This window comes from Catharus ustulatus, chromosome 10, assembly GCF_009819885.2.
Source record: "Catharus ustulatus isolate bCatUst1 chromosome 10, bCatUst1.pri.v2, whole genome shotgun sequence".
NCBI lineage: Eukaryota > Metazoa > Chordata > Aves > Passeriformes > Turdidae > Catharus > Catharus ustulatus.
This window is the reverse complement of record NC_046230.1, coordinates 4,736,352-4,755,063: the sequence shown is the minus strand read 5'-3', so window position 1 is coordinate 4,755,063 and position 18,712 is coordinate 4,736,352. Positions and strand designations below refer to the sequence as shown.

General features: G+C 43.7%; 1 protein-coding gene across 1 annotated transcript in view; it reads right to left on the bottom strand.

Annotated features, from left to right (window-relative positions):
- PAK2 (p21 (RAC1) activated kinase 2) overlaps window positions 1-18,712 on the bottom strand; it is a 42,162-nt gene that overhangs the window by 18,673 nt on the left and 4,777 nt on the right. Inside the window, exon 2 of the mRNA XM_033068821.1 lies at window positions 3,270-3,480. Within this exon, the coding sequence (XP_032924712.1) occupies window positions 3,270-3,456 (187 nt within the window). The 5' untranslated portion in view covers window positions 3,457-3,480. The remainder of the gene's footprint in view (window positions 1-3,269; window positions 3,481-18,712) is intronic.

Below are 18,712 nucleotides of genomic sequence, written 5' to 3'. Positions count from 1 at the left end.
CATTTCTGTAAAGCTTCTCAGCAGCTGAATTTAAAGAAAAGAACGATTTAAATGGGCATTTCTGGGGAGGGTGTGTCCCAGCCATGCTAATGAACAAAACAACTAACATCTGACTATTGTGTGAGTGCCAGAAAGACACTGTGCCCACTTCTGTTCCACTTACATTCAACAGCCAGTTTTGCAGACTTGAGGGCCAAAATCCCTTCTCTGGATATTTATATTAGCCTTGCTGCAGGTCATGCAATAGAAAAGTTTCTTCCAAATTTTAAAAAACATAACTTTCAGATAGTTTCTTTAAGTTGGGTAATTCAATTTTCATTTTTCCTAATACCTTGCCATGCAGGAAAGCCTGCTTTTTTATCAGGAAGACATTACTTGAACTACTTTTTAACATCTAGAAAACACAAACTGACACTCATTTCCTCTAAAATGTTGTTTTCTCAGCAGAAATTCTTTCTCCTGTTTTCAGTTCACAACACAAATATCAGTAGGTAGATACTAAATAAATATGCAGATTAATTTCCCTAAATTTGGTACTTGTCAATATCTAGAGTAGTCAAAGGACTCCAAAGCAACGTGAGATGAGCCAACACAACTTTAGATAATTCTTCAACCACCTCTCCATTCCAACAACAAACCAACTCACCAAGAAAATGAAAAGAGAAAATGTCCATGGAGAAAAAAAGGTGTCATGGAATGTCATAAAGCTCTCCAGCTGTACTTGCACCCATTTGCATTCATAATTCATTTGTTACTAATTCATAGCAAGGAAAACCTTCCTTCATGTGGGGTTTATGTCCTATTTCATTATGCTCCACTTCATCCCTGGCTGTAAAAGGGCTCAAATGCTCTGATGAGCCACCAATGCAACAGCAGAAAGACAAGTGCCATTCCAGCTCCTAAACTGCTCCCCTTGCCTGAGATGGACAGATTTGATCCTTCCATGAGATCTCCTTGCAGAACTCACTGTGACAAATTCTGGGCATTTCCTTGTGGGACCAACACTAAAATGGTAAAGCACCCATTTCTGCAGGACTGAAGGGCTAAGGCAGAACCTGCTCCAGACACAGAGCACTGCACTGAGCTGACAGCACCCAGATCTGCCACCTTCAGCACCCAAATTCTACACCCTCAGAGGGCTGGAGTCTCTCTTGGGGTGCTGCCACCAACCTGTAGTAGCTTCTCACGTTCTCCTTACAGACTTTGCTCTTTAGGGCTCACCTATGTCAGTAGAAAGACCAGCACTGCTACTGCTGTAGCCCAGCCACAGACAGGCTATTTCACAATAAATGACCTTGTGAAATAACTATTCTGCCTCCAAAAGCTACACTGGCCAAATCCTTCCATCCTCCAAAAAGGAAACACCCCTACTGATGAGAACAGAAAGGCAGATCTTGGGAACAGAGGGAAACCTGTCTCTCTTGGTTTGATCTCCAGGGAGAGGCACGGCTGCAGAACTGCTCACATAGCTGAGAGAGAGTGAAAACCAGCCCTGGGGAAAACACTCAGCCAAGAGAATAATCAACCAGAGGAGCAGAATCTCTTCAAACAACCAAACCTGTGTCGGCATGACTGAACCAGTCCTGCCCAGCACACCAGCAGCAAGGCACGGGGAGCCAAGAGCACAGAAGGCATCAAGAGCAGCAGGGTCCTCTCCAAGGGGGGTATTAAAAGTACAGTAATTTCACAATTATAAGCTGCACTGAGTATAAGCCGCACTTCCGGGTGCCAGCAACTTTTCATTCTCTGTCCATACATAAGTCACACCTGATTATAAGCCGCACGTTACAATACAGAGTGTGATAAAAGGTATCTGTTCTATCACCATCTGTTGAGGGTGGGGGCAGTGATCCTTATCTCCACAGGAGATATTCTGCTAATGGGCCATCCATTGAAACCAGGCAGGGCATTGTTCTTTATCTTTTCACAACCCATCCTTCCTCCAGCCAGTCATTTTCTGCTAATGGCCATTGAGTCCCACTGTGGGACTGATAAAATTACTGCATCCCATTGGGAGTTGCTCCAGCCAGAGGGAAGAGCCCAACATTTCTTACCAAGATAAAAACAGAGGTTTTGGGACACTAAGGGAGCCCCTTTCTCCACTGGACTCCAGAGGAAAACCGGATTTCTCCACATCACCACTGGACCTCTGGAGGGAAACTGCACCTTGTACAGGAGCACTGCTCCAACTGAGCCACATCTGTCACTGCAGGAGGATGCAGCCACCATGGAATGGGACTGCTACCAACACCCTGCCTGACGGGGTGTCAGGTTGTACTCTGACTTTGTCGGTGTTTGGAGTTTGTTTCTTTGTAGTACTGTATTTCTATTTTAATTTCCTTAGTAAAGAACTGTTATTCCTAATTCCCATATTTTTGCCTGAAAGCGCCTTGATTTCAAAATTACAATAATTTGGAGGGAGGGGGTTTGCATTCTCCATTTCCAAGAGAAGTTCCTGCCTTTCTCAGCAGACACCTGTCCTCCAAACTAAAACAGCAACTTTTCATTCTTTGTCCATATATAAGCCACACCTGATTATAAGCCACACTTTGAGTTCGGACCAAAATTTTAGTCAAAATGGTGCGGCTTATAATCGTGAAATTACTTTAACCAGCAGATTAATAAAATGCTTAGCAGATTCAGGTCAGGCTTAAGTCCCTGTGCAGTTTTACCATCTCAGGTGTTAGAAGGTGTTCCTATCTATGCACTTTTTGCTGTACATGGACACACATTCAGGAGAGCCAGGATTAAGGGCCCACTGCTGTACATGCACTCCCCACACAAAAAAGAGGACAAGACACAAATACAGTCTAGAATTCATTACAGCAATTTTTTTCTCAGAAATAACCTTTTTTTACAGCAACCCAGGTTTATCTCCACTAGTAATCAATCAGAGCAGTTCCACAGACAAAAATATGTAACTTCTCAGAGTTTTCCTTCATGCAACTGCACCTTCACCACTATTTCTTTACTGACCTTTTTTTTTTCCTCAAGGTGCCATATAAATGATCATCAACATGAAGCAACTTCCAAACCAGCTGGGTGCCCAGTTTGAACCAGAAATCTGCACCTAAGTAACGATCCCCAGGAATGCCTAACATTGATTAGGGCTGTTTGGAAATGCATTACCTGAAGCTGGGCAGCAAACAGGGGGTGATTTTCCAACCCCCTACACTTCGACAGGCTGGACTCCAACATCTAAAGCACTACCAAAACCTACAAGCAGAGTAAAAGAATACAAGCAGGAGTGAAAAAAGGAGGCATCTTACCTTTTTCATTGCTATAGAATATGGAGATGATTTTATATCTGGGTTTCCTCTCTTCTGGGACAGAGGGCAGGGGTTTAAAGCTGTTGTTGGTCGCCAACGGGTCCTTGCCCCCTGCACTGAAGATAGCGCTGCTCATCCGGACAGGAGGGGCAGGGGGTTTGTCTTCCAGTTCTCCGTTGTCAGACATGGCTCTCAATAGCTAGGGGAAGCCCTGGAAGAGAAAAAGATGTGATTTGAACAGAGGAAAAGAGCATGGAGTACATGAATGTACCATTCCTGTTGCTGGCAGAGGGGAAGGAGGCGTGAATTCAACTCTGAGGAACGCAGCCACTGACGCCTCCACCAAGGGAAGCAAATCCCTTCCTCCTTCCCACTCCTGGGCCACCCATTCATTTGTGCCAGCAGCAGCATTTGTGGCATGGAGCAACAAACATTTCCAATGATAAAAGTAATCCAGACCAAATGAACAATTCCCAGATCTGCTTCTCTGGTCACACTAAGGTCTAAGTACAACATCCTTTGGGGGTAGCTCTAGTCCAAAAAGCTTCATGCTCTAGTACCAAACAGCTTTCAAAGCTTTAAATGCTTTCCTTCTTGGCATTTATCAGACAAGACCTTGGGGACAAAGGAACAGCTTATGTTTGTAAGCCATAATTCAGCACACTATCCACATTGATTCCCTCAAAACATCTCTACCCAAATCATACAGACTATATTAAAGAGCTCAGCACTGAGATCCACAGGATGCACTCCTCTTCTGAATGAGGCTTGTGTTGCTTCCCCACCTGGTGCCAAACTTTCTCCACTTGAAGAAAATAACACATAGTATCACCACAATCCTCTTTGAATCCTCAACAAAAACATGAGCAAAAACACGGACAAACAGCTGCCAGAGCTACAAGCACAGCACAATAAAACATCTACGTGACACACTCCCCATTCAAAAAGATCTCTGCTAGCATTTCCTCCCTCCTTGTAGTATTTTGGAGATTTTTTTGCCTGATCACCAGGAAACAGGCAGCCTCTGCTACAGAGTAAAAAGCATAAAGATGTACAGAAAATACTTCTCAATGACAGATAATGCACCCTCAATTTCTCTGTTCACTCAAATAACAAGTTACCTCTTTGGAACAGGAGCCAACAATCTTTGTGTTGACCTCCTTCTCCTCTCACAATAGCTTGAGAGGGAAATGGGAATTTCATTGGGAAATGAATGGCCTCCTGGTGCCCACCAGCTTCCCATCACATCTCAGGGCATGACTCACATGATCAGTGTCATTCACAAGAGCCACGACAAGGCAGTGCCACCCCCTCTCAATCACTGTGTTCCCAACAACACAGCACCTGCATCCTGCCCAGCAGAATTAAAACAACAGGGGCTGTCATTCCCTGGCATCTCACAGGGTGGGTGAATGCTGCCAAATCCCAACACAGGGACACAAGTCAGGCCAGCAGCCTGGACTGGAGCAGCACTCTGGTTTATGTTGTGAAGCTCAAGGAGATTAATTATCTCCATAAATGACCATGAAAGCTTGCAATTTCTGTAAAATATCATCAGAGGCACAAGCAGCACAATGCTCTGGCAGAGCAGGAGAAGCTGGACAGGTGCTGGTTGTTTCATGACCCAGGAGGAAGAGCACTCCAAGCTGTGCAGCACCCACCCACACAGCCCTGCCCTGGAGCCCTTCTCTGGAATTACAGACACTCCTGCCACCTGAACGTGGCTGCAGGGATGCACCTGTGAATCAGGCTGTGATTCCCAGCCCTCTTCCAAATCCACTTACTGATTGCTCCTTCTGATGTTCCAGGTTAGCTGCAAGATTGTCTTGTTTTCCACCGTAATGGGGGAACAAAAATTAACCCTGCAACCCAGCAGCAGTCCTGAGCAGCCAACCCACAGGGATTTTAATTCCTAATGCTTCCCTCACAAGACATTGCAGCAAGGACATACCACCCATTTGAGATGTATAAATCAAATAAAGTAATTGCCTTAAAAACATATTTACACAATAGATCCACCAAATCAAACAGATATATATATGTATATAGTCCTCTACACATATATTGATACATACAGATATATATTGGAGCCAGGTATGGGGGGATGGTAGCACAGGGGACCCTCTGTGACCCTCCTGTAAATCAAACCTCAAAAAAGAGGTGGATATAGGGTCCTTAGGTATCCAAATGGGAAGAGGTAAAACAAAAAATGTCTTCTTTGCAACAAATGCAATCAGACAGCCAAATAAACCATAGCAGGTAAATAAGTGCATCACATAAATTGAATGCCAAAATGGCACTCTGGGCAAAGAAAATAACCTCATGAGTGGCCTTTAGTATTTTTCTAAAGAAAATCCTATTATTCCCTCCATCTGTACAGTTTTTCTGAGCTGTCTGACAAGAGCAAGAGCAGGATGTAAAGCTAAACAACTCACCTGCATCTGAAACTGGACAAGAACAGACTTGGCCCTACAAACCACACACTCCCTTAGAGAGGCCAGTCACTAAATTAACAACACTATCATGTGGTATTCAGGCCATAAATTAAATTTTTAAAATTAAAAAAAAAAGAAACCACACCATAAAAAAAAAAAAAAACAACCAACTGCACTTCTGCTGATGTAATTTTAAAATCAAATTCTCACTCTAGTAAAAATCCTTCATTTTCAGTGACACAAGCAGTTCATCACATACTCAGTTTTGATCCAAAACAAATTATTCCCTAGTATCTTGTGTGCTCAAGAAGTAACTACTGTGAAGTAACAAGCTGGAAGGAAGGATATGGAAATCTAAAGGTATTTCAGGAGAAAATCAGCGCTTCAAGGAGCTGGTGTAGAGCAGATGCTGCTGCAGAGCATCCAAGCAGAACCCTCAGAGCTGCAGCTGCTGCTGTTCCAAGTGTTCACACAGATCCTTGATGTTGCTTGAAATGCAGCCCAGAGGCTCCACAGCAGGAAAACAACCTGTGGGGCTGCTGGAGCAATCTGGAGTGACAAAGAGCTCAAGCATCAGCTTCCCACCTCCAGGACTCCAGCACCAAAACCCTCCAGCTTGCTACATTTGTGGTCTAGGAAAACCTCAGCTTTAAGGAAAAATTTAAACTATGATTTATTTAACAAGACATGGTAGAATTTCTGAGTGGTTGTTTCAAAGCTCATTGATAAAATAAACTGCTGAATTCAAACCTAGTTGGCACAAAGGCCCATTTCAAAGCAGAGCAGCTTTGAATTATCATTTAAATAAATAACAGCTCCACTCACACCAAGCACGTCAGGAAGCACAGTTCCAATTCCTCAGTCATCACTGGAAGTGAAAAATCAATCATTTTGTCCAGGTTCAAATCCAAATAACTCTCTTTATTCTGCACTCAGCTGAAGAACAGAGCAGCTCTCCTCTCCTTTATCCCTATCCTGCCTTCAGCAAAGTTTCCACGGTGTCAGGAAGTATTTGGAAACAGCTACAGAGGTTTGGCATTATGGGCAATGACTGGAACAGGGATTTTAAAAAAAGGAAAATAAAAAAGAAAGAGGGTAAATACCCATGCAAAGCTCTGTTTCTGCTCTCTCAGCCTCCAAAGAGGAGAAGGAGCCTGCTCAGATGGCAGCAGCCAGACGGAATCACTCCTGCACCACTACCCACGTGCCTGCCCTGCTGATTCATTCCTTGTGCAGGGAATTGCAAAGACATGGGGAATTTTTTTCCAGTGCCTGCCAGGAGTCTGTGACCCAGCAAAGGGGATGTCAGGTTTGTATTTCTCTGACACAATCAGACAGCAGCAGAAATGGTGGGTGTTTTAGCTTGGCTGAAAGACATTTACTAAAATAGTTAACCAGAGTTTGAGCAGCCTCACAAAAGTATGCTAAAGGTAAGACAGGGAAGAGAGATTCGCTTTCATCTTTGCCAGTGAAGGAAATACCAGTAATAATAATGTATTCAAGCACATCAGCAGCTCCCCCACAATCACTACTCACACTGCATTTAATACAAGAACTAGAAAGCAATGGATTGAACCACAAAGAGGAGCTGAGAAGCTGCAAATAACACTTAACTACAGCCTTCAGAGAGACTCAGTCCCACCACAGGACACGACTGCAGCCCATGACACTTCCAAAAAAACAAACACAAAAAGAGATAAAAGCTTTTCTGCCCACAGTTCTGCTGCCTAACCCACAAAACACATTCACAGGTGCCAGTGCTGGTGACCACAGGGCTCTGATTCTCAGTCCTCACCCCCAGTACATAACATTCCTCCCTCCTTTTGATAAAGGTTTCTTGCCCTGTACTGGGGCAGTGAAAATTAAGTGCTCTCTCCATCCTAAGAAGCCAAAGAACAGATGTGCTCTTCTGCAGAGGTGGCAGAGTGTGTCCAGCAAGGTTTGGGCGTCCTAAATCCCTCCCCACCAACGCTGGGAGACCTGTAACCAGGTTTCTCACAACTGCAACTCCTCTTTCCCATCAAATCATTTAGCTTGGAAATGATCTCTCAGATCTCTGAGTCCAACAGTGAACTCAGCACCATTAACCTTTCCACCTTTGCCCAGAGAGGCAGAGTCAAGCCACACACAGGGAGCTCCTTGTGTAGTTTAACCCACCTCAGTCCCTCCCAACCCCTGAAGGGACCTGCCCACCACGTTCACACGTGCTAAGTTTCATTTTTACAATCTACATCCTGCTGCTCACTATCTTTCCTCTTTTGGGGATGGAAAGGGTCTGAAAACCCACAGTCAAGGGCAGGTCACAGGAGAGAGACAGCCCTGGTGGGAAAACACCCAGAGAAACAACCGTGCCAGTGAGTAAAAGCTGGAGTGAGGACTGGGCAGTGACAAACACACACTGCTGCAGCACGTCAGTCTGAATGCTTTGGCTCTGACTTGCCCTTTTTTGTTGTTTGTCCCCCCCAGTTCCCCTTGTGTGAGCATGAAGCTGGGCTGCTTCCTGAAGGACTTCCTAAGCAGGGCTCTTGTGCAGGCTCCCTCGTGACAGGGATGGAGCCTGACACGCACTCCCCATCCCAGCTGAAGCTCTGCGCCGCTCTTCAGCTCCCCTGCTTCTACAAAAGGACATTTTTCTTCTTGCAGACAAGGAAAGGGACTAAAAGCTAAAAAAGGAATAAAAGGATGAAAGGTAATAAAACAAAATAGAAGTCAATCATTCTGCTATCTGCTGCAGTGCACACTCCCATGTTCCCTGGAGCACTTGTATTTGAGCAGATTCAGTTTGAAATGTGGATTACAGTGCACACACATGAGCCTGACAAAGCCCTGAGCAGGGCAGGAAGATGGTACCATGTGCCAAACCAAACAGCTGGTGTACAAAGTACTACATCACAATGACCTGAATTTGTCTTCTTAAGATGTTCAAATTAATGCATTTGAGCAGTCTAAGCTGCACCTGTATTTCACTGCCTGGGATGCAACACAAAACTGCATCAGGCTACAGCTTGGAAAAAGAAACCAAAACAAAACACATCCAGATTAGAGCTGCTTGATAACATGTCCCTCAGTTCCTGCTCTTGGCACACATTACTGTGCTTTACACTGCCACTGGTCTCTGAGGAGCTGAATCAGTGAAATACATCAAATAAATCTGTCACAGGGGCCTCAGAAAGCTGCAAACTGAAATCAGCTCTTCAGTGCAGGTAAATATTATTCTGCTCATTTACTATCAGCAGCACAAACATCACATTTAAGTCCATTTGGCAGGGCTGACCAAAAAGGAGTAACAAATTTAAGGCATTAAGAAAGAACCACTTTGCTTTTGATGTGCCACCACAGCTGCAGGATACTTCTGGGACAACACCTGAACTGCAAAACACCTGGGCCATGCACAAAGCTTGAAGCAAAACTGTCTGTGGCCTGACAGAAGGAACTGAAGAAAAGGGAACAGGCCAAAAATGAAGGAAGGGCTGCTGGTGGGTGCAGTCCCTGCAGAGGACACCAGGGTTGACAAGAGTGAGTTACCACTGCAGCATCTCCAGGCAGGGCTTCACCACTTCCCAGAGAGCCACTGGAAACAGCTGTCACTGCATCCAAGTCAGCCACAACCAGAGCAGAGGAAAAGAGCAAAGGAGATGCCCAGGAAACAAATCTCCAGGCTGAAGGTGTCATGTGAAAAAGAGCACAGAGCCAGCAAGAACAATACAAGAGGTAGTGTGTGGTGCTCCAAGAAAAGACAAGGCAGATTTAAGACAGTCATGTCCCACTCTTGCTTTATATTATAAAAATCCTTGCAGAAAACACCTGGAGACTCATTCCCATTGCCCCCAGGCCTGCAGTGCTTTTGGCAGTTTGCTTAAACACAGCCTCCCCACACCACCACCTCCTAATACCTGAAAACCACCATACTGGAAGAGATGAGACTTGATGCTTCACTATTCTGGAAAAGAGGTGCAGTTTTAAAGCAGAGATTGGAGGGCTGCTTGCTTCATCAAATATTCGATTTCCTTACATCAAACAGATTTTGGAGTCCAAAAGCAGAATGAAAATTCTCTATGGGTATTCTTCTTTTCTCCCTGCCCCCCTCCTTTTTTTTTTTTTTTTTTTTTCAAAGGTTCCTGTTGAGCAATAGATTTCCTGCGATTAGCTCACTTAGTGCTGATTATAGCTCACTTCCTCCCAGGGATTAGCAGAAAGCAGCTTTCTGACAAGTTTTTATTCAGATGGTGCTACCTAGCCACAGCTTCCTGCCCCATCACTAGCAGCCTCTTAGTTCAGCAGCTCAACAGCTTGAAATTATTTCACTGCTGCAGAAAAATTCACAAAACCAGCACATCTCAGACTGTCTTCTCCATGAAAAACAAAACAAGTCTTTTGGGATATCTAACTTTCCAACTTGAAGCATTTGGATCCACGAGATTTATTTAATCAGATCCAAAAAGGAGTTTTTTGGAACAGAATGAGACTACCTTCAGAGACTAAAAATACTTATCTCATCATTTCAACTGAGAAAACTGTGCAGAAAAAGCCAGCAGAGGCAGACAAAGAATTGCTTTCTTGCAGACTTGGCGAACGTAGTCCCAGATCTCCTGCCTGCCAAGAGAAGACTCGTGCAAAAGCACGGACAGGAGTAACTGTGCTAAGTGGCTGGGAAGAGCCAGCAGGATAATCTGTTCCACCTCTGGTTATTGGAATCACCTGCAGACACTCCAACACTCAGAGCCATCCCTCCTCTGGAAAAGCAGGTACCAATTCCATGGGATGTGCTGGAACCTCTCCTTCCAGCTTTAGGGGGTCTCAAAAAGAGCATTTGCTCAAATGCGTGAAAATCAAGTTATTTTTATTTAGCTTTTCTTTATGGGAGTGCAGAGGAACCTATGCTGACCCAAAATACTCTTATTAAGCAGAGATTCCCTAATTTAAACCACAAACAGGCAAGACACTCACCCTTCAACAACGCAGTTGAGAGAACAGCTGGAAAAAAAATAAAAAAAATCTGAGGTAAACCAATTTGTCATTAAGATTTACAATGGGACACAGTAACCAAACCAACTACCATGAAGTTTATAATCAGGTCAGGTCCCTCCTTGCCATCTTTACTGCTACAGGTGGCAGAGGAAACACAAAATATTCCCACTTTTAAAGAGGGTGTAGGAGAACCTCTGCCTGATTTGGAAAAATCCGACTGGATGACACACAGAACATACCCAGCTAAATTCTTTCCAATTTGTCTTCTTCCAGTCCATTAATTTCCTTACAATTTTTTGCTGAGTCACACAAATAGAAGGAAAACATAGCACAAATTACTGCTGTTTAATTGCCAAGTTATAAAGAGATTAAAGGGGGAAAAAAGATAAAAATCACCGTTAAGTGGAAGGAATTAAAAAAAAAAAAGAAGAGAGGAAATTATCTTTAGGACAGAAGAAGGAATAGCCAAAACTGTAATAGATGTGCTTATCATGAACTGAGTTACACAAGATAAATATGCTACTGAGGTGTATTTGAAAGGGTTCCTAAGGTTTCCTAAAGGAAAATAATCTTCAAACCCATTGCCAAAGTCCATTACAACCTGGAGCAATTACTGACTCCATATGGCACTGAGCAGATGTGCAGTCTTGCACCAAAAATGTGCAACCAGGCTGCAAAAATGTCATTTTTGAAATCAAAAGGGATCTCCTTTTGAGGAGGATGGTGACTGAAAAAAAAAAACAGGAAAAATCTTAGAATGCCCAGGCTGCTGCCAAAATGGGCAAGAGTCCTGGTAAAAGCCCATTAGTTATAGCAAATTTAAGCAAATTAATGGTATCTGGCTCACTGGATACTGGGGCCACCTGTAAGCTGTGATTCATCTTCACTTTGTGCCTTGAACCCTGCAGAGCACTCAACGCCCACCCGAGTCATCACTTCTGCTTCATGAAATAAATGTGGCTCTGCTGAACTGTGGTGGCATTAGCAAAGCAGGAACCTCTCCTCTGCTTTATCACCTCTGAAAGACCTCAAACACCACAGGTGACAGCACCAGATGGGCCTCAGAAGTGATTTCCCAACGGCCTTGATTTCCCATTTCCTCTACTTTTGGCAGGAAAACTCCCTTTGGAAGGCGGCTGATGACAGCAGCACACGCACCAAGGAGAGATGAGCTGATGGACACAAATGCCCAATGCCACCTTCCTCTGAGGCAGCCTTGCAGGACCACAGAGGTCTGAGGAGCGTGGTGGAGGAGGGATGAAATCAGGAGGGATCCAAGGGATCCATTCCCACCCTGTGCCGCAGGGCTGGGGAGTCGCCGCCTACCCACCAAACTCAGGCCACGTTTTATCCAGCCTGCAGCCAGAGTTTTCCTTCAAGGAACCAAAGATGCACCATGATAACACGTGCTCCAAGTTGTTTGAACCAGCCTGTTCAGTGCTGAACAAGGAAATTATCCTTCTTCTGCCTCCTGAAAATCCTGAGTCAACTGAAGGCAGACAAGGCAGCCGGCGGCAGGAGCAGCGCATGCAAATCCATGAGTCGGGGGTGTTTGTGCTTACTCATATTTCACCACCTAGCAGACACTTTTCAGCCTTTATTTTTATAGCTGAGGTTTTCTAAAGATCAAAGGAGAATAGGGAAAAGGGCAAGTATGGAAAGTTTACAAGAAAATTAAGGAGGAGGAAAAAAAAAAGTCTGCATCTCATTGTTGAGATGCTCTCTTAATTAAAGCTGACATTTACAGGCAGGGAGGAACCACACATTCCAGAGCAAAAGTTATTTGACTAAAGGCAGCCCTGCACAGGCACCTGTACAGCTTGGTGCATTTCTGTGTTAAAAACGTTCCCAACTCTTTAACCTGGAGACTCACCATGCAACAGAGCTCTAAAACCCTCAGGCTGCTGGCAAAGTGCAGAAGTAATGCCAATACAGAATAAAAGAGCTTTTTTAACCTTTTTTTTAGCCACCAGAAATATTACTGGGCAATGGTAAGACAAGGCCATGGCTTCCCCATCCAGATTAGAGGTAACTGGAAAAAGAAGAGGTAACAAAGTGTGTATGAGGGTGGCAAATCCAGAAAGATTCCAAGATTAAGGGATATGGAACTCCCTCATCACACTGGCAGAGCTGTCAAATGTCAGCTAAGGGAAAAAGGAATAATAAGGGAGAAGACAAAGGGGAAAGATGAAATGTCTCCCTCCAGAAGAGCTCTCTTCTTCACAGGCACTCAGAATAGAGCTCTTTGTTTCTCTCTAGTGGCTGCCCAAGGCTTGCTCCAACCACAGCAACCAGTGGATAGTGGGAACTTCAGCTTGGCAGAGCAGTCTTGAAGCCAAACCCTTCATCCTTCTTACAGGAGTGCCAACCTGCCACAAAATGCCACAGGGGAAATCCCAGGGGACACCAGCACAGCTGCTGACCAAACAATCACAACCTCTGGGAAAGGTTCACGGTTTGCTGAAAGCCCTGCACGACACAAGCTCAAGATGCTTCCTTTCTCATACCCACACTGGACACAAACCTGGCAGACAGAGAGCAAAGGCTTCAAAAAATCAAATGCAGGAGCAAAAGCACGGCAAAAGCAAACCCCGCCCAGAGATGGCTTTGGTGGACACAGCTCATTTCCTAAGCAGCACCACACAGAAACTAGAAAGCATTTCTCCTGGCAGAGCTATATTCCATTTGTGTCACAGCAGGCTACACTGACTTCTTCAAGCATGGAAACTTCTACAGGAACAGGGTTCCCTGCAGCATCTCACTTCTGCAGCAGGAAGCTCAGTGCTGATAGCTGGGAGAGCTGTTTGTGGAAGGGATCATAAAGCTCACGTCATTCCATCCCCACCCTGGGCAGGGACATCTTCCACCATCCAGGCTGCTCCAAGCCCTGTCCAACCTGGCCTTGGATCAGGGATGGGGCAGCCACAGCTTCTCTGGGCAGCTGTGCTAGGCCTAACCACCCTCCCACAGAAAAACTTCTTCCCAATATCCCACCTAAATCTCTCCTCTTTTATTGTAAAACCACTCCCTGCCTGCTGTACTACTGCAATCTGCCTGTGTAAAAAACCTCTCTTCCTTTTTTCTAATCCCCCTTTACATGCTGGAAGGTCTTCCCTGGAGCCTCCCAGCTCTCCCAGCCTGTGTCCAGCTCTCAGAGCATCTCCTCTGGACTTACTTTAACAGGTCCACATTCCTTCAGCTGAGCAGGATGCAATTTTCCCGCTGGGATCTTTCAATTAAATGAGAATGCAACACGCTCAGGAAGGGTCACCCCAGCATTTCCCTGCCCACAGCAACTCAGGATTAAATCAGATCTTAGTAAAATACTGGCAGAGCTCAGCAGTGAAACCTCACACGTCTGCCACAGTGTTTCAGCACTGTCACATCTTCCTCACGCTGACGAGCTTTGAAGTTTTACAAGGTTTAAGTTTTTGAAGTTTTATACAAGGACACAGCCCCTTATTTTGTTTCTTTTCAGGTCTATTAGGAGAGGGGAAGTACCTAGATGAGGCATAAACCCAATTCTGCAGCCCAGGCAACCCCTTCCCCATTATTTCAACACAAAATAAACAGTACAAAAAGCACAAATTCACAAATTGAAGTTGTCCTGAATACTCAGACACAATTCTGAACGTTAGACCTGGATTCCTCCAGAGGAAAACAAAACACTGTAATAATGTTTTCCTTACAAATGGGGGAAAATGAGCAAAGCAGAGGAGCTGTGGAAATGACTCGCTGCAGTTCACACTCCAGAACTCCTGCTGTGACACTGACAGAGTTTTCCTTGTTTGCTTTTACAAATTTTCTACTTTAAAATTACTTGCACCCATACAAGCAACATATTCACTTACAGCTTAATGCAGCAAATTCCCTGAAATTTGGGGTAATGTTCTTGCATGCCTTTCAGAGAGCCAGAGCACTCATTTGGACACTGGAAATAACAATTTCCACTTCAAATACTGGCTGCCAGAATGGGTTTTTAAACTAACTTTCTGATTTCTGTTTTTGAAGTCATTCCTAGGAAAGCTACCTCTCTCACTCTTCTTGCCCATAAACAGGTTTTTATCTAGAGTGCCAAAGAAAACGAATCCAAACCAACCAGAACTGGTACACAGGCTACAAATCAAAATATATTAAACAGCCAAAAAAGTATGGAACTATATCATAATTCAAAATACATAAATAATTCTTATGCTGATGTGGAAATTGATTTTTGCCAAGCCTATAGAACAAGTACAGGAACCAGTAAGAGGGGAAAAAAATACGAAAAGCCCAAACATTTGTGTTAACACGACCACCCCATACACTGCTTACAATTTGCAAATCAAATGTGTGATAAAAATGCCCTAAACATAGATATTTAAATAAATGTACAATGCTTTAAATGCCAATTGTGAGTGGTTAAACAAAGTGAATTTTCAAAGTGATTTAATACATCCCACCAGTATTAGTACACTTTCAGGGAGTTACTACCCATGGCTGTTTATATAGGATGCAGCAGCACCACAGCCACAAAAATTGATTTTACAGCTCAAGAATTAAATACTTTTTTAAAAATACAAAATAAAGAACACAGTTACCAACTGAATAGACAGAATGCCTGTGAAAACTACAACCAGGCAGGATAACCAGCACCCTGGGAATATGAAGAGCTTTCAAAGGAAACTGTCAAGTTAAAATAATATTGAAACAGTTGACAAAACATAATATTGCACTTAGAAAGCTGCAAAAGACTTGAAAAAATCTACTTATATTGTTGTAAAATTCTGAGTTTAACACATAAGCATAGGTAACTGTGCCTGTTCATTAAACAATGAATGGCATTCCTATATGCAGGATCAGAAGATTTCAGAGAAATATGACAGAGCAGAAATAAAGCTCCAGAAAATGCATTTTCAGGAGGCTCAGGCATTTACACACCAAAAAGATGCAGTTCTCAGACTTTGTTCTACCTTATCTTGCCCCAGTAACAGCTGTGCAATTACAAAGCAGATGATGTTTGTGATGGTGAGACTGAGCTCAGAGAAAACAAACCTCCAAGACCAACATCTGACATCCACAAAACAGAAACTCAGGGACAACACAGAGGTGTCTGTCCATGATGTCCTCACACACAGACAGCACCCCAATTCCAAATTAAAGTATTTAATAGAAATAAGAAAGAAAATAATACAGAATAGAAATAATTCCACTGCAAGGGATGCATGATGGTAATTATGGGAAGACATCAGACATTGCTTGTGCTGTTCCATCAGTACAAGAACAAACCCCAGCACTGCCTTCACCTCCAGCCTCACTGAGCCCTCACAGGAGGAGGCTGAGGGGAGGCAGCATTAATAATCCATTCCTTCAGCCAGAAGAATACAAACAGCAGCCCAAGCAAATCCTGAGCCACATCCCAGCTCCAAAATCCCATTTCACAGAGTCCTCCCAATCCATCACAATGACACTGCAGCCACCACACTGGGCAACTCACATCACCCAGCACAACAATCTGATGCCTTCCAAATCTTCCTTTTTTTAATTCACAATACCAGTAGCTGCTACTGGCAAGGGTGAACAGACAAACAAGGGCATAAAACATTTCTGCTGCAACAAATGAGCATGGAAGGCTTACACTTTTTGTGTTTATGAAAATCCAAATGTGTGTATTTTTTAATCTGAAAAAAACCTCTTCTCTTCATTAATTTTGTTGTAACTATGGAGGAAGGCCATCCCTTCAGAAGTGGTCAGCTTTCCAAGAGTTTGTCATCTAAAGGAAAATTTTCTCAGGTCCTTTCAATTGTTAAGAAAACAGGAAGCAAATTTCAGTAAGCCATTTCAATAGAGTAAAACAGAGATAAAGATCTCTGTTAAACTTGGCAGCAGAGATAAAACTCAGAGATTATCAGTGTGAGCAACCCCTTGCCACCCATCTGTCCCACTCTGCTCACTGGGACATCACCCATCACCCACTGTGGGCCAGCTGTGGCTGCCCATCCCTGCAAGTGTTCCAGGCCAGGCTGGATAGGGCTGGGAGCAACCTTGGACAGTGCAAGGTGTCCCTGCCCTGGCTGAGCTTTAAGGTCCCATCCAACCCAAACCATGCTGGGATTCCACAACCAGAATGTGTGAGAGCACAGGCAGTGAGTGAGAAACCAAAAGAAAGCACTGACAGCATCCTGATCTCATTTAGGAAATTAAAAACATGACCAAGAGAAAGGAACAATAAAGACCCCAAGTGCTGAGGATTACTGACAAGTTATTTGACAAAACCTTTCAGGGTTGGGCAGCAAAAGCTGCTTAGGTAGCACAGGAAACACAGGAAACTCTTGTTAAGCAGAGCAGCATGGAATGAAAGTCACATCTACTTCAAATCATGACCAAGATCTTCAAAACAAATATTTCTCCAGTTCAGATGTGTTTAAATTTAGAAAGTTGGCGTCTCACTCTGGTCCATGGGCTTTGGAAGTGCTGAGGAAGTGAAGTGCATCCACCACCAGTCTCTTAGTCAAGCACCAGGGAGCAAAAGATCTTCAATCACAGAGCAAGAAAGATCTCCAAGGAGCCCTGCCCAAATCCTCTCAAGACAAAACTCAGTGCCAGCCATGTGTCTGACAAGTATCTCTTAGCAGCAATGAGGGAATGAAATAGTCATTTAAATCCTGATGGTGTTAGTAAAAATTTTGTTTTGCAGGAGTAACAGTCATCACTACCACGAATTAAACCAAATTAAAAATCGCTTAATCTCAGTATTTTCATTTACCTTTCATTCTTTTTTAAGGCATTAGAACTCTATTATATGAGATGCTCCAAGTCCTAGTCAGATTGATGTGGATGTATAGGTTCACCAGAAGCCTTAACTTCTTCCACAGCAGAACTCCATCCAGGTTTACCAAGACTGAGTACATTTCCTTGTGCTGCAAAAAGACTTTCCAGCATGCACACAACAAGCCAAGGAAAATGAGAATTATGCCTCTCAGAAGTAAAATATTTTACAGTGGAATAATTACTAATGAACAAGGAAATAAAAGACATCACAACCACATATTAAAACACACAGCCCTGCTTGTGAAGGAACCACCCAAACCAGCTCTGCTGAACTATCATGAGTTTTTATTTTTCATTTCCAGCGGCTACCTGGGAAAATAATCTAAAAATCTCAACACCAATTCCCTCTAAAAACACACACACACACACACATATATATACATATATATAAAATCCCTATAAATAGGCCCAAAAGGGCTGAAAAGAAAAAGCAGCACTCACAAAAGCAATGAGTCCTCAGCCAACACATACTTTGGTTCCTGTGAAACAGCCTCATCCCAAAAATCAGGAGGAGGTACTTGCCTGAACTTCCTGGCTGCAGCAGTCCAGGCTCTCTTTACCACAGGGAATTACTTCCTAAGCTTGGGCACTGGTATCAAATAGCCTTAGCACGTTGGCATCAGATTAAAATTAACTGTTCTTGTTGCTAAACAGCTTTGAAAATCCCAGACCTCACTCTTCTCTTTGCTTTTCTTCCACTAAGGCGTAGAAGCAGAAAATATTTCACACTTGGTGATAATGTCCCAGCTCTGACAAATCAAAGATTTTACATAATTTATTTTTATAGTAGTGACAGCTAGCATTTCACACATTGAAAATAAAAGGCTGTTCCAAAGCAAAAAATCATTTAACAGCATTAGAGACCTATTTGCTATGCCACAGAAAACGATGGTGACATTTTGTGAGATCTTGTTCATTTTAGTGTTTGATCTGAAGCAGCATTCCCAAAAGCTCAGCAAACACATGAAAAAGGCAGGAGGAGCAGAAAGCCAGACACACTCCCAGGTTGTTAAAATCCATTAGTGTCAGATCACTCAGCAACATTCCCAAGCCAAGTTTAACATCAGGGATTCCTTTTCCAGCAGTCAATTCCCTGACGTGGATCCCCACATGCAGGGAGGCCACAGAGGGATTTTGGGATGACTGGAATAACTGGTTTGGGGCCAGGGGAGGGCAAAACTCACACTGTGGCTGGTGCCACTTGCCCAGGTGGCCCCAAGTAACAACGTC